Raw genomic sequence first — 17,192 nt, forward strand, 5'->3', positions numbered from 1 at the left:
AAGAAGGGCACAGTAAAAGGCTGAGGAATTTTCATGCCACTTTTAAAAAGTTGCAAACTGTTGCTAAAATGTGGAGAACTTGAGATTTGCAGGGAAATTGAACGAAATCAAAATGAACAGATTTCCCCATTCTACATGTTGTTGATAAAAAATGGTGGTTAGCAAAATTCACAGCTTGGTTTAAAGGTCTAGTCATGTATATTTAAGAGAAACTGAAAACAAGTTGTGTAAAGTTTTTAAGGGAACTTTCAATCTGCTATTTGTTTATACTTCACAATAAATACAACAGTGTGAACAAAATAGGTCAGAGTCACCCCACTCTTTTAAAAAAGCAGGGAGGTTTGTGCCTTTGATAATCATGTCCACGAGGGATAGCTCATTCAGTGGAGAAGGTATACTTTGTACATAAGTCCTTTTAATTATATGACAAAATAGTAATTCACCATGAAGAGCCACTGAGTTGGTCAGGATGATAGATGCTTTTTCGGAGCATTGCAATGGTCTTAAAACACAAGGGGCACAAATAATTTCCTCCTTTGCCAAATGGCACCCCTGACAGACAACTGCACCCAATAAATAAATGTGCAGGGCCTAATTCTGTGGGTGAAGAATTCGGGGGGGGGGGAATGCAAGTACTGTATAATAGAGGAGAAGAAATATTTCAGGTCTAAGAAAAGCCATAGTAGGATTATGGTGGTTTTGAGGTGTCAGAAAAGGAATAATTATGAATGAAGTGTGGGAGGGGTGGATTACACTAATTCTAAGGAGTGAAACAAGGGATCTATGGGTGAAGAGGCAGATGCTTACGGGAAGGCATCTGTTTCATTATCATTTTAATTTTCTTGATCCAACATAATTTTTATGCCTGCACAATGCTTCAGTTCTCACTACTCTACCCTGGCATTAGCTTAGAAAAACACAGTGCACCTGTATGGCTATTGTTCTGAATGTAGCAATGTAAATGACATGAGGGTGGAATTGAAAGTTTTGCCTGTAAGGATGACAGCATGTATCAGTTCTTTAAAGGGGTGTCTTTGTGGTTTATTTTATGATTGTAATAAAATGTATGTACTTATTTTAATTGTTATATTTTTGTAACCCACCCACTACAAATAATAAAGGCATGTGATTTCTATTTGTAATTTATCCTGCCTCATATCATGTTCCATAACAGAACAAAGTCTTACAAGAACAGTATTGTTATTATTTAATTAAATTTGTATACCGCCCTTTATCCAAAGATCTCAGGATGGTTCACGGCTTAAAAATACAAAATAAAAACACAAAAATAAAAAAGCAAAATTTAGAATTATGCATTTAAAGTCTTCGAACCTTATGGTCTCCCTTAAAACATTTATCTGGTTTTATTGGAAGATGCCCATTAATTTAAGCCCAGCAAGGTACAAAAGGGCGATTTCCCCAGTTTACATGCCACTATTACCTGCTTTACTTCATTTGCCATTACACTGGTACCTCGGGTTAAGTACTTAATTCGTTCCGGAGGTCCATACTTAACCTGAAACTGTTCTTAACCTGAAGCACCACTTTAGCTAATGGGGCCTCCTGCTGCCACTGCCGCTGGAGCATGATTTCTGTTCCCATCCTGAAGCAAAGTTCTTAACCTGAAGCACTATTTCTGGGTTAGCGGAGTCTGTAACCTGAAGTGTATGTAACCTTAAGCGTATGTAACCCGAGGTACCACTGTAATTGACACTGGGATAGGCAGTAGAGCATGAGACTCTTAATCTCAGGGTCATGGGTTTGAGCCCCACGCTGGGCAAAATTATCCTGAATTGCAGGGGTTTGGACTAGATGACCATTGTGGTCCCTTCCAACTCTAGATAGCAAATCAGAGGTGGGAAACTGCTGGCCCATGAGCTGATTGCAGTCCTGGAGACCTCCCCATCTGGCCCACGGCATCCCTTCCTTGCCATCCCATTCCCGCATTACAATTAGCACTTGATGAGCCACAGCGCTTCAAGATGCCTCCCAACCTTCAGCTCTTTGCCTCTTCTTTTTTTCTCTTTCCTTCTGTATCTGTCAGTTCCAAATGTCTACCACTTACATTTTGTGATCAGCCTTCTTACAGTCTAGTTTTTCCAGGTGAATTCCATTACAATTACTTTTAAAGGCATTATAGGAGATGTAATGGTAGTCATAATAGGAAACAATACTAGGAATGCTGTAAAAAATAATGAGTGATACATGCTACTGTATATTTAAGTGGCTTAGTTCCTGCAGCAGTTCTGGAGCTCCGCATTATTTGTCTAATGGTGATGCCTTCTTAATACTCAGGTAATTATTGCTTCATTCATGTGTGCAAGTCAAGAAATGTGTCAACGAAAACAGGCAGCAAGGTGATGTTAAAAGCAAGGCTTTCCCCCCTTGTTTCAGGAGCTGCTTCACTTCAAATCCCTGAAAAGAAGTGGAAAAAACATACCTGAACCAAGGAGCATCACTCTCCATTCACATCAGCCAATGCTGGAGGCGATGGGTTAGTGATTCTCCTTACCATTGGGTTCAAGCATGTGAGAGGCCTTCCTTGAAGGAGCTCTGGACCAAGCAGGGTCACTCTCCCCTTGCATCAGCCAATGCAGGGTGATCCTCCTTAGTGCTGAGTTTGGGTGCACAAGCAAGCTCCCTGCAGGGAATTCTCTCCTGCACCCGGACCAAGTAGGATCACTCTTGTCTCACATCACCTGATGTGAGGGGAAGGGATCCTGCCAGGTCCTTGATTTGCGCAGCAGTTCAAAGGCTCCTGACAGTGAGTTGGCTGTTGGACACTTGGGAAGCTGCTCAAGCACACTTGACAAAGTCTCGCCCTTTGGGCCTAGCCCCGACATTACCTGTATGTTGTTAGGTGTAGGGCGGATGGACATGGTTTGCCCAAAATGACCTCATGGGCCAAATGGGAAAGCCTGGCAGTCCATGATTTACCCACTGGCTGGAGTTTCCCCCACCCTTGCTATATATGAACAGATTAATGTACCCCTGAATGGGTTCAGAGTACATTTCCCCACCTGTGATAAAAGAATCATGGGATAAAGGAAAGAGCTCCACATCAGAAGGTGCTGTTTAGGAATACATGGCCTCTACAATATATGTTGTTACACGCCACCCCTAGCTCCAAGCGATGTAAGATTCCAGGGGTTCTAGGTGCTTACCCAGGATTCGGGTTTCCTTCAGAAATCAGGCACAGTGGAGACTGTGGTGTCTTTATGATACATGGTTTAATTTACACATATATACAACCTGCACCTAGATGGTGAGTTTGCAAAGCATTCACATCTTATGAGTGTCTGGCTTCCCCCTTAAGGGCAGCACTGGTTTCAAAGGACAACAAAAAGCCATACAGACGTACCCTGGAAGTTGAACAGAATTGGTTCCAGAAGTCCGTTTGACTTCTGAAACGTCCAACTTCCAAAATGTGGCTTCTGATTGGCTGCAGGAAGCTCCTGCAGCCAATCAGAAGCCGCATAAGCCACGTCGGACATTTGGCTTCCAAAAGAACGTTTGAAAACCAGAACACTCACTTCCGGTTTTCAATTGTCTGGGAGCTGAAACGTTTTACTCCCAAGGCGTTCGGGAGCCGAGGTACAACTGTACTCTGTGCCCCTTAGTTCCAGCCTATCATTGCCAGCTCACATTCCCAGTTCTGCCCCTCCTTATCCTCCTTACTGGACTCCAAGGACTTCCCCCAGCCTATGTCATTCAAAGTCGAAACTGTAAACCTGGCCCTTGTCTGCTGCCATTGGCTTTTGTCTCTGCTACTGGGGGGGGGGGAGCTCCTCCCCTCTGCTGGCTGGCAATATTTGCATTACCAATAATTCTTAATGGCCCAGAACTCTGCTCTCTTTGCTTCTTGTGAATGGCCCATCTTGTCTCAAGTGACTTCCTGAGCATGGAAAACTGGTTTGGTGTGCTAGATCAGGGGTCAGCAACCTTTTTCAGCCATGGGCCGGTACTGTCCCTCAGACCATGTGGTGGGCCGGACTATGTTTTTTTTTGGGGGGGGTGAACAAATTCCTGTGCCCCACAAATAACCCAGAGATGCATTTTAAATAAAAGGACACATTTTACTCAGGTGAAAACACGCTGATTCCTGGACCGTCCACAGGCCAGATTGAGAAGGCAATTGGGCCAGATCTGGCCCCTCGGCCTTAGGTTGCCTACCCCTGTGCTAGATTCAGTGTCTGGCAGCTTCCCTTAATACTAAATTTACTAAATCTAAGAATTTAGGAGGATCTAGCCCTACACAAACTCCTAACACCATACTAATTCCAATCTTTATGAGGAAAGTGCTGGTGCCCATGTAGCCAAATGTATGTGCAAGGGGGAAGTGTAAGAATATTTGAGAGAGGAGCAAAATTTTTAGGAGGAATCTCAAAAAGTGCCACAGTATACTACTGACTGACTGTTGGGGAAGGACCAAAAACTAGGTGAGAGGGGGAAAGGAATGGAGTGGCTGGAATCCTGAACAGGGAGAATTCCACTCTGCAACATTTAGTTGCAAGTACCACTGGTACATGCTAATGGCAAGCAACGGTGCTGAGTTGTGATGGCTATATAATTAAAACAGGGGTACTGAGAAACAAGGGGGGGGGGTTTGTCCACACAACTCTTTAAGAAAGATCCTCTCCAAAATAGCCCAATAAGGGTCGAGTATGCTCAGTGGCCACAAGGTGTTATTTATCTGTTGTTGGTGGGGGAAATGGAATGGAATATCCTGAACCATAACTTCTATAATTATTTATTGGCAACAAAACTATATAAAGGAGAATACTTCCTCTGTTACTATATCACTAACTCAGTATTGTGAGCTCAGCGGTATTTTCTGGTGGATCTTAGGCCCTGTTAACTATTTGAAGAATGTTCAGAAGTCAGTATATGATTGCACATAGCTTGAGTGAAGATATGTCTCTCTTGACCATGCATACATTTTTTTGAAGGTATTGCTAGTTCTTTGACAGACATTGCATGCTGATTCTCTTCATAGTTTCTCTGGGTTGAGTACCTTACTTTTGCAACATCCAAATACAAGTTCTGCTGTTATTTTACTAATTCTGTTCCACCTGATTTCTACTGTACTCATAAAAGTGATATAACCTTCACCATGTTTCCATGAGTAAAGCAACATTGGAAATGCTGCATGTCAAAATTACACTTTGCCTGATTCTGGGTGCATTCTGATGTGGGGATTATTGAATTAGTTTTCCAGGTTATAATGAAAGCACGTCTGTCTCAGTTTCCTTTTACACTGCATTACCTTTTGCATTAATGGGACGCAGTGGTGCTGTGGTCTAAACCACAGAGCCTAGGGCTTGCTGATCGGAAAGTTGGCGGTTCGAATCCCTGCGACGGGGTGAGCTCCCGTTGTTTGGTCCTAGCTCCTGCCCACCTAGCAGTTTGAAAGCATGTCAAAGTGCAAGTAGATAAATAGGTACCGCTCCGGCAGGAAGGTCAACAGTGTTTCCGTGCACTGCTCTGGTTTGCCAGAAGCAGCTTAGTCATGCTGGCCACATGACCTGGAAGCTGTCTGTGGACAAACACCAGCTCCCTCGGCCTGTAGAGTGAGATGAGTATGCAACCCCAGAGTCGTCTGCGACTGGAGCTTACAGTCAGGGGTACCTTTACCTTTACCTTTTGCATTACAAATCTGTTCCTGCTTGATTGATATACCATTATGTTACACTAAATTTCATTCACACCAGTAGCTAAAGGAATCAATGGACATCACCACCCTTAATATGAGCATGCATGCTTCTGTTTCCCCACTATTCACCATGAAACTGGTGGAAAAGAACTATGCTGGAATCCCACCCCAAACTTAATCACATGGCATGATCCATGTAATTTCCCCACCTGGAACTTCTGAGGCATGAAGTTCCAGGTGGGGAAGTTACAGCACAAACCTCCTGTGAATTTTTGGGTAAATGGGGTTGAAAATGGATTTTTTGTCTGGGAACAATTCACACAGAAATGAGTGCTAAGCTTCCACTAGATTTCCAGAAGTGGCTTTTATGTTGCGTTAGATCATTTAAAACATGGAAATTACCAGGTAAGGAAACATCAGAAAAACAGAATAAAGTGCTATCTGACTGAAACAGTTTTCTATTTGGTGAAGACACTGAATCATTCCCTGGTTCTCCAGATAATGCTTACTATTATTATTTTTTTATTTTTTATTTGGTAGAACTAGTATTAACAAGCAACTGAAACACGGAATACTTCCAATGATTATCATGGATATCACACAGCAGTAAAGGTATATAGTGCTAGTGCAACCCTGAAATGAATTACTAACCCAACAGATTCAAATAATGTTACTCACAGACATTACCACTGCATACCCACAAATGCAGCCACACAGATTATATAGGCTCATAAAATTCATTGAAAAGGTGTGACCAGTTTCTCAAGTCAAATGTATGTATTAATTTGGATCTATCTGTACTTCTCCATCTTGTGTAAGAATCTCAATATGCTAGGTTTTTCACCTTGTAAAAATGATACTTTAACTTATGCAGTATGTCTAGATTGAGCAGCCTGCTTGACAATTAGCCAGAACAATCTAGTATGCTAAACTTTTAGTAGCATAACTGGATTTTTATTTTGAAAGGAAGCTACAGTAGCTAGTGTTTCCAGCCACACCTAGAAGGCTGTGCAGACTTTCCTGCTGAGCAATAAATACGATAAAGATAGCAAAGCTGCAATCCTAGGGTTGCCATATGTGTGGAAAGCTCAATAACTTTTGGGGGTTTACTTAAAAAAAAGCTCACTTTGGGGGTGTCCTGGTTTTTACTTTTTGAAATATGGCAACCCTATAATCCAGAATATATTATTACAATCAATTTAATGGAAAGAGGATTGTGGACTGAGGAGAATACTGTGTAGCATGCATTGGATAAAGCAATGGAAACAAGTTTAACATGGGGTTTACGTTTCTCAAACAGTTAGGACACCCTTCTTCTGAGGCATGAAGTTCTAGAGTGGAATAGGAGCCTGGGACTGGCATAGTCTTCATCTCCCATCATTTAAGACCAGGATACATTGAATGCCCTCTGACAATGGATCCAGGCTCATCTTTTTTGCCCAATCATCCTAATATAATTTGAGAAGAAAAGAAAAGCTGCTGCTTTGTTCTTTATGTTTTCCTAAAGTTAAGACCACTTTAGGAGATAGTCTTCAGGAGAACTCTTCTGTTTGATTCTTCCTGTAATGATAATATCTGAGAGGCATGAGAAGGCAGTGTTAAGCTCAGAAGGGGGGCTCTGAGCTCAAACTGTTTTGGGGACCATTGCTTTACAAAGACATCCATCCCAGAAAGAATACAATTTCATATGGCTTATTTTGGATTATTCATCTAGTTTCTTTATTGTTCTGACAGTTTCAGAACAAAAAGTGGGTAGAGCCTTACCATCATGGTTAATCCCAAGACTTGCTGTGCTAGGAAATTGATGCCAAGGGTGGTGATTACTGATGGTGGTTCCAAGTGCAACATCAGAAATGACAATCACTAATGCCCCAAGTTTATGTCAGTGCATATTGAGAAGTGTAGTGTCATGTTTCAACTCCCCCAAATACTTGGGGGCTATGTGTGTTCAGTTTGACCATGGATAGTCAACATGGTGTCAATCATCCCTGATCATCAGCCATGTTGGCTGGAGCTGATGGGATTTTAGTCCACAACATCTGGAGGGCACCAAGTTCACTACCTCTCAGATTAATATTTATTTTGAGGCTTTTCCAGCCAGAGCTTCCTCAAGGTGACTCACAACAAGCTTCATTTCACTTCAGCCAAGCTTCCTTAAATGATTTGCGGACTGTGCCCTGTTAGGAAGTTCCTGAAGACTGATATGTCAAGTAGAGGTATACTATTAAACCAATAATTACTGAAATATTGTGAATTCTCCAATTACCCCTTTGTCCCTCTACCCACACAAATTACTCCTTTGCATGGAATAAGTGAAAATGGAATAAGTGAAAATTACCATTCTTTCCTGCCCCACCCAATGGAGCCTCCACTGGAACAGTTTACAGAAGAGCAACTCAGGATCAAGCCATAGTGTACATAGTGTAATTGAGTTTACTCAATTAAAATTATGAGAATTTCCTCTTGATTATAATAGATTTACCATTCTCTTCTCATGGCTGGCCCCAGTCTTCATCAGCTCCTCTTTTGAGCACTTGTAAACTTTGTCTCCATAATTGTCTACTGGAACTAACTATTTTTTTTCTGCTTATATATTTCAGTTCCTACAATTGACAGAGTGCACAGCAGGTCTATTAATACACCATGTCTACAGTTCACAGAGGAATTAAACCAGATTACTTGGGTTAAGACCAAACAGGGTGTTTTCACAGGTGTTGCTTAAACTTGTTTTTTTGACATCTTTTAATGCCATTGTAAAGCCCACATAGGATTTCTGTTCTACATTCTGCCCTACATTAGCAAGATTCACATATGTCATAAACAATGAAAAGAAAATTCCAAGGTGCATTTTTGTTTCATGCACAACTAAGGGTTGTGTTCCTACTTGCATTGCTCTCCAACACTGCCTACTCACCAAACCCCATAACCCCCTCCTCTCTCCCTTTACACTTTGCCACCCCCACCCCATTTACCGTACACCTCCCCACGGCTACCGTTGTGAACATAAAGCAGGCTTCCTTTCCTCTCTTTGCATGGCAAGAGAGAGCAAAGGAGAGAAATAAGTTTATCTCCCCCCCCCAAAAAAAAACAACAGCAACACCTTATGCTTTTTAGGACAGCAGCAACCATCTTAATCCTGTTGAAGTCTCTAAGAAAATTAAGAAAATATTATGGAAAACTGATTAAGAAAATTGGCTTTTTATCAGTTATGATTAGACAGATTCTGGCATAACTGGTCTGAGGGTTGTGCTGTTAAAAGAAACTCTTACTCATCTGCAATACAAACATAAAGCCTTTTCTAGTAACAAGATGCTAGTTTGCATCTTTTGTTCTGATGTTTACAGCAATGCAAACTGAGGGAAAGTGGTAGAAGTTGCTCCACTTGAGTCATGTGAAACCATGCTGAATAAAGCATTCCTGTATTAGAGAGAACAACTCTGGACTGATGGTTAAGCAGGCATAACACTCCATTATTAACTTGTGTAGTAAAATTCTGATGGTAGTTGTTAATTCTACACTATGATAACAGATCACCCTCAGATAAAAAGTGACCTGGTCAGATAAAGAGTGATATATGTATTATTTAAAGAGAGAAAGATAATCTTTATTTAATGTCTTGGTTGATGATAATTCTAGCATGACAGTGGACTTATTAATTGCCTAAGTATCTGTAAGGCACATCCTGCAAAACTCTGTTGTCATCTGATATGTCCACCGTCAGCTGGCAATAACTGGTGTTCTCCAGGTGCGTTCCGAGCTCTGCTTGCAACCCTTGCAGAAGGAATCCGGGTCTGTGGGTAATCTCGGCCTCATCAGGAAAAACAAATGATAATGGCTTATAATTTGCACCCTCGGCGCGGATAAAGTCAGCCTCTCCCTTCCTGCGCAATAGAGCCCCGGCTAATGCGCTTCTTCCTTTGCGGAGCGAGATAACGATCGTCGGGCTTTGAGACGAAGGAATGCGAGGAAACTCCTCCATGAGGAGGAGGAGGAGGAGGAGGCGGCAGCAGTAGGAGCAGCAGCAGCAGCACGGGCCAAAATAAGTAAGTAGAATGCAGCGCAGCGCATGGAATCTCCGGGGAGCCCGGCCGTTTTCGAACGCTCAGCCGCGCCGAGGAGGCGGGGCCGGGCGTGGGCGGGCGTGGGCGTGGCTTGTCTAGTCTTGGCTTGGCTGAGCTGCCGCTGCCATGGCTTCTGCTACCTTTAGGAGGCGCTTCGCCTTTCTCGCCAACCTCAACTGCATGTCTCGGCGCTACCAGGGCGCGCGCACAGGAGGAGCACATTCTCGTTCACCTGGCCAGCCTCCTGTGCCAAAGGCGGTTGTTGCTGCTGCCGCCGCCGCCGCCGCCGCCGCCGCCTCACAAGTGCCTCCGCCTGCCCGGGACCAGATCCCGTCGAGGACGCGAGCGGCGCCCAGCATGGAGAAAGGGGGCTTCAAGAAGCTCGGCCGGCTCTTCCACAAGAGCGAGTCCGAGGACTCGCAGCCGGACAGCGGCAGAGACGCGTCGTTCCCGTCGCCCTGCCCTTCCCCGTCCCTGAGTCAGGGGCGGCAGGAGCATCTCCACAGCCACGACGCCGACGCCTCCGGAGAGCGCAAGAAGCGCTCGGCTTTCGGGAACTGGCGCCTCAAGAAGAAGCGCAAGGACCGCCCGGCGGCGCTGCCGGAGGAGGGGAGCCAAGGAGGGGGGAGCGAGCCCCCGTCTCCCTCGCGCTCCCACTTGTCCTACTTCACCACCTGGGAGCCCACGACCCCCACCAAAAGGTAACGCCCCCCCTCCCTGTCAGGGCGCGCCCACAGCCACCTGCCCCCCCCCCCAACGGTCACCTCGCGGCCGTTGGTTTCTCTCTCCCCGCCCCGCCCCTCCGGAACATTCTGAGGGGACTCCGGGGAACGAGCTGCGCTATAGGGGCATCAGCGTTTTTCGGGGCTCCTCTGACTGCGCCCCTCTTTATGTTTGAGGGACGTTTGTGTGTGTTTTGTGGAAGTGGCTGGGGCAACTCTATACGGGGCGGAATAACATCAACAATAATAGACGTCGCGTATAATTGTAGAGTAGGAAGGGACCCCAAGGGTCGTCTAGTCCAACCCCAAAACCTCTCCCCTCCGCCAGGCAGGTGCCCTCAGAGTGGCAGAGCCTTCCCATTGGACAGGTGTGTGGTAAGGGCTACATGCCCCGTCGCCGCCCCCTCCCCCGGCCAAAGAGAAGCGAAACCGTCGAGCAGCGTGAGGGCGCCCCCCCCCCCCGCCAATCGCCTTAAAGGCACAGCGCTCTTTTCTGGGGTTGTTGATAATGCGGACCCAGCTGTCGTTGCCCCTGGCGTTCGCAACAGTTGGGAGTTGGAACCTTGGCTTCGCCTGCATTCGTCCTGCACAACGTCTCCCTACCTCCTGCAGCCCTTTCTTCGCGCATTGTCTCCCCCATTCCGCCCTGGCTTTTAACCCAAGCTGCCATGGTCTCTGCTTTAAAGATTGTTATCTCTCAGTGCTTTTGATGAAAAGGAAACTGTTTTGCAGGCTGTGCCAAACTTTATCTCTCCCGCGCGCTCCACCCCACCCCCATTTTTCAGCATTAGAAATATAGTAATTATAATAATAATTTATTATTTATACCCCGCCCATCTGGCTGGGCTTCCCCAGCCACTCTGGGCGGCTTCCCCCCAAAAATATTAAAATACTGTAATACATATAGTAAAATCTGTTCCGATGCTTAAATGTAAAGCTGCTGCAGGGGGCACTAAAACAGACCTGGACAGTTCGTATTAGTCACCTGGAGAAAGGTGTTTTTGGTTTTTTAAGATCAAACCTGTTCGCTTCCCCTTGATTTCCTTTCCACTTCTTCATTGTAGGAATGCTACATTACTTGAATTTAACTGGTTATTCGTGGGAAGGGAAAGTGTGACATCTGAATATGCTTTTACTAGTTGCAAGGGTTTGTATTTTTATCTTGGTGCCTTTAACCTAAGATGGAATGAGCTTAAAACCATTTAAACATATCCATTTCTTGGTTGTCCTTTGCTTGTTCAATGTAAGAAATTGCATTGGTGGATTAGAAAAGGAGGGGGGAACTTCTGACCCCCAAATATTGATGGACTTCAATTCTCTACAGCCCCAGCCAGCATTGCCAATGGTTGGAGATTATAGGAATCCAGCAGCTTCTGGAAAGCCACAGGTTCTCCACCCTTATATTAGACAACGTTCTACCTAGCCTCACATTGTGTTTCCAACAGGGTCATCCAGATGTCCCTGAGAATCTTAAAAGCACAGCATGATGAAGGTGGCTCCCTCTTGCTGATCGTATCCAGAATCTGGCACTTAGGGACATATTCCTTCTAAATAGAAATATGAATATGAAGTTTTTGTTTAGCAGCAATGGCAAATAGAAAACAATTGACTGTCCTCCCATGACATTTTTGAAGCTGTGTAAAACCGTGGCCAACTCTGCATTTTGCAGAGATTAACCCAAATAGGTTAATTATGCATTGCATGAAGTACTTCTTTATTGTCGGTACTGAACAATAGTGCCATTGCTTGCCAACTGAGATTGTAGCATCCTTGTTACTTTTTAATTCATACAGTAACAGGTACATACATGATCTCATGTGCTATGCTAGCATCCTGGGTGAATAAAACTTTTGTTTATATTTAATGTTTATCACTTTTTCAAGTCAATGTGACATACAAAATAAATTTTAAAATAAGTAAATATTTTAAATGTTCAGGAAACACTGAATAAAAAAAAATATTGGTAGCTAAGGCTGCAGTCCCCTATGTACATTTGGTTATTAAGGCTGCAATCCAGTTCACAGGGGGGGTTGGTGGCAGCCTAAGTATCTGTGAACTCAGGAAAACTTAACATTGAGTTCAGATTTGACTACATTGTTATTTTGGTTTATTTATATAGTTCCATGAAAATTGAATATCTGTGTGTGGAAGATTTTCTCTGAGGGCGTTCAATGCATGACCCTTTATACTTATAACAAATAATCTGGTGATACAGACAATACTCTCATAAAAAAGCAATCCTTACTACCTACCCTGCTTTATTTTGTTTGATATTTTTTTTGACATAGTAAAGTTCCTTTTGTGTGTCATCTTATCTTGTGTTAAGCATGTACTAAATGTAAAGAAATTAGATAAATTATGCAAACAAGCATGAAGAGGAATTTCACACACAAAACAAAGTTTCAGTCCAAAAGGGTCATATTTGTCTGTGAAAAAGAACTGAAGGATAATAGTCCATTACAACTATGTTCCTTATACCTGACCTATTACTCAAAATCTGTGCAATCTTGTAAATTTATGTTATTATTAATTAATATGTATTGCTTAGTAATCATTTCCATAGGAACAGTTAAGTTTTTATTAACATATTTTATGTGTACATCAGTTATTGTCTTAACAAACATAAATCATTTTATGCCTGAGGTAAAATTCCTGAGTAAAAATTCAAAATACAATCAAAATTCTGTTAAGTTTTTATTTACCTTCCAGATTAAAAAGAATTCTTGCTGTTTCCATCACTGAACCATCACTTTGTGTTCATTCTGATTTAAATCCCACTCATTCCACTGAAAGTTTGAAGTACGGTAACTATGCACAGGACATAGGAGCATCTTGTGGCACTGTGAAGAGTAACACATTTATCATGGCATTAACTTTCATACACTATAGAGTCCAAGTGGAGAGAGACTAGTCCATGAAATTTTATGCTGTAAACAAATATGTCAGGCTTTTGTAGTGTCACAAAATTCTCAATTTTTTGTGGCAACACATTAACATGGCTATCCCTCTGGAAAATAAGACGACCCAGTTACATGCATACAGTTGACACACAACCACGCTCATTGCGGTGGCCCAAAAGCAGCCAGAAAAGAGAGCAGAATGGGGGTTGTAATGGAGTGGAGTGGGCTGGGGCAGAACAGGCTTATGCATGCTCTGCCATTACTGTATATGCAATGATCTGGAATGCAACCCCTGTGCAAATCAGGGGTTACTTTATTGCAGATGTTCTAGAATTCTGTAAACTGCCTTTTAGTGGAGTGGATCTCACAGAGCATATTTTTTTGCTGGTCTGTCAGTTTAGATTCCACGAATTCTGTGGGTTGGTTTTAACTTTTAACCTTTAAAGCCATACATTGTCAGGGTTCTTGGGTTGGCTTGAGAAGGGGTCAGTGAAAGCAGGACCTTCTCAGACTCTAAAAGCTTCTGTCTGAGGCTGAGATGGAAGCTTCATGTAAACTGTAATGGTACAATGTTTGTCCAGTGCATTTATATCAGGGCTGGCCAAGACATTTTGGCACCTGAGGCAAACCACAGAATGGCACCGCATACCCCATTAGGGAAGAAGGAAGTGAGTGAAGCTCTACATCAGAAACAAGGGGAGAATAAAGATCTACGTGTTGTGCTTTCCTTGGAGGATGGGTCTGCTGCTCCTGTCACCTCACCTTGCCTCAAGGGTGGGCTGGCCCTAATTTTTATATTTAGTATTTTTATGACTGAATATTTTGTGTGACAATTAGATTTTTGTATAATGCCTCATGTATTCTGCACAAAAGTTGCACAAAAACTGGAAAGAATTTAGAAATATTAATAATTATTTGGTTATGTGAGTAACAGGCACCATTATATTTTATGAGAGGGCAATATATAAATGCTTTTATAAATAAAAAGTATTTAGATGATCAATTTTGTGCAAATTTTAGTGGGGCCATTATCTCCCCTAAAAAATCTTGGTCAGTTTTGTTTGTTTGTTTGTTTTTGTTTTTTGCTGTTTGAGTGCTGTTTGTTCCCTGCACCATTTTGTTACTGCATAAGCAGGTTTCTTCTTATTGGCTCGGTCAGTGATGGCAAATCTTTTAGAGACCGAGTGCCCAAACTGCAACTCAAAGCCCACTTATTTATCGGAAAGTGACAACACAAAAATTTAACCTGAATATTGAGGTTTTAGTTTAGAAAAACAACTCCTACATTAACATCTTTTGTCTTAAAAGAAGAACAGAATAACAACTTTCAATGATACAAATGACTTTTTATTGAAAGGTAAAAGTTTGCCTTATCCTTGTTTAGGAAATCATGAAAAAGGGAATTACTCCCAGACATGACCGTTTTGATAATTTACCTCTAAGAAACTCTTCTTTGGGAGATTTCAAAGCAGAAGCAGAATGGCCATATGCCATGGATGCTGTAGTTGAGTTCCCTGTATTGCATGGGGTTTTACTTAGATGACCCTCGGGTTCCCTTCCAACTCACCACAACCCAATGAAAAAAACAGTCTCCTTTGCCTTCTGCTGTGTGTCCCCTAGCAGGGAGGATCTTGCACCCATGGCGATGGGCGAGAGTTCAGCTTGAAAGTTTGCTTCCTGGCCTGACCAAGCAGGTGAAAAGGAAATGTTGAAGTGAAGCCCAGAGACGTGCAGCAGTTCAGCACGTCACAGCCTGGAAGGGAGGCGCCCCATCACAAAGTTGGAAGGGCAGTGTGCGCATCCAGTAGAACTGCACATGTGCAAGTAGCTGGTTTGCTGCCCGTGGGCTGCAGCTGAAATGTGAGCGTTCCATTCCGCTGTCTTAATGCGCCTCGGTGCAGAATTGCCAGTAACCTGGCGGCATTTTGCTCTCTCCCGCACAAGTGGGCTTTAGAAGTGCAGCCTGACGGGTAGCCGTCAAATCATAGGATTGTGGGGAGTTGGAAGGGGCGGCGGCACATGTGCTCACAGAGAGGGCTCTGAGTGCCCCCTCTGGCACGCGTGCCATAGGTTCGCCACCGCTGGGCTAGGTGATCAGGTAGCCAGTATCATGTAAAGTCAGTTTAGTGTAAGGACAATGTTCTTTGCTCTTACTTGCTCTCATTTTGAATGGACAAACACTTTTGGCACTATTCATGCATTCCCTGAGATTCCAAAAGACTTGCAAAAGGTTTCTTTAAAAAGCCACTCCCAATTTTAGCTCTGGCCTAATCAGTATACTGTATGTAGATTTCAATGAGAAAAGTCAATCTAAAGTGTAAATATTGGTTCTTGAATGTAATGTCAACTGAGTTTGTTGCATTCTCATTTATAATTTATAATATGAATAATAAGTTTATTCAAATGAACAGGAACTTTGGAATGTAAATAGAAATATCAGCAAATATTTGAAGAAAGTGTGTGTGTGTGTGTGGTATGGTTAGTCTTCCCTCCTTGTTTTTAAAAAGAAACTTTGTACTCAAAGAAGCTCATTCCATAAACCATGAAGTAAGCATTTGTTATGACATCTCACACACAGGTTAGTAAGAGCTTTACTCTTTGGAATAGACCGTCAAATAACATAGAAAATGAAATAAGAACACCTGAACATTTATATGGCTAGTTCCATGTCTTTAAAGTGTATTAGGCAGCTCAGTATTCAGTAAACCAATATTGTACCCATAACTGCAAACTGAGTGGGGATTTTGGCTAAAAGATAGTAGCTTACCTAAGTCCACCAATTGAACTTATGGATGAGGAGAGTTCTGAATTGGAAGCTTTCTTGTTTGTGGCTCAGGCTGCAGCACAATCCTTTACTTATCTATTCAGATGCAAGCCTCATTGATTCCAATAGGGCTTTTCCTCAGGTAAGTCCATATAGGACTGCAGGCTTTGCTATTATGCAACAGTCTGTGTTGAATGAGAGGGGCTGGGAGTGTGTGTGTGTGTGTGTGTGTGTGTGTGTGTGTGTAGTGTGCCGTGCCACTTATTAAACAGCAAAGGCTATAACTCATGCTACTTTTTTATTTTTCAAATCACTGTAATGATCTGGTAAATTAGATTTAAGATGCTTATTGAAGCTATTTGTTCCCAGCTTCTAATTATGGTGCTAAATCTGAGGGTGGTCCAACATTTTATCTGTACAATTTTAAAGGAGCAGAGTTGCAGTCCAACTATTATGTCTGCCTCTGTTTAAGTTTGTAGGGCTTCTAAAATGCATAGTACATCTTTTGACTTTATGTAGCCCTTTACAGAAGCTGCAAAGCTGTAAGACAGGCTTCCTCAACCTCAGCCCTCCAGATATTTTTTGGCCTACAACATCCATGATCCCTAGCTAGCAGAACCAGTGGTCAGGGATGATGGGAATTGTAGTCTCAAAACATCTGGAGGGTTGAGTTTGAGAAAGCCTGCTGTAAGGGAATAAAAACCTAACAATGCATGACTATTACAGTAAAAATTTAACATAAAACATTTCCAATTCTAATGTCCATTTCCTCAATGCATGACGACCACCTGGCTGATTCTTCAATTATTTCATTTTGTATTTTTTGGTATTTTTAGGGTACAATCGTGTTTGGGGTTTTTTAACACCAGTTAACATAAATCTCATTACATTTGATGGAACAGAGTTGCATCCCTAGTATCTCCCTGCCCCCCCCCTTTAAGCTTGTGCCACCAAGGCTTCATCTGGGCACTGAAAAACTCTTGTAACAAGACAAGCATTTGACCATAGAAAGAAAAGGCAAACACGCTGGTTTGGCATGGAGACAAAAGGTGTAGTAAAAGGATGTAAATGGATAAAGAAACATAATTGACC

The 17,192-nt window shown here is 42.8% G+C and overlaps 1 protein-coding gene across 1 annotated transcript in view; it reads left to right on the forward strand.

Moving 5' to 3' along the window:
- The first annotated feature begins 8,644 nt into the window (after nucleotides 1-8,644).
- Nucleotides 8,645-17,192, forward strand: part of CRYBG1 (crystallin beta-gamma domain containing 1) — a 100,582-nt gene continuing 92,034 nt past the window's right edge. The window contains exon 1 of the mRNA XM_081856678.1: nucleotides 8,645-10,415. Coding sequence (XP_081712804.1) covers nucleotides 9,841-10,415 — 575 coding nt within the window. The 5' untranslated portion in view covers nucleotides 8,645-9,840. The remainder of the gene's footprint in view (nucleotides 10,416-17,192) is intronic.

This window comes from Podarcis erhardii (assembly GCF_964252035.2).
Source record: "Podarcis erhardii genome assembly, chromosome: 3".
In the NCBI taxonomy this organism is placed as follows: domain Eukaryota; kingdom Metazoa; phylum Chordata; class Lepidosauria; order Squamata; family Lacertidae; genus Podarcis; species Podarcis erhardii.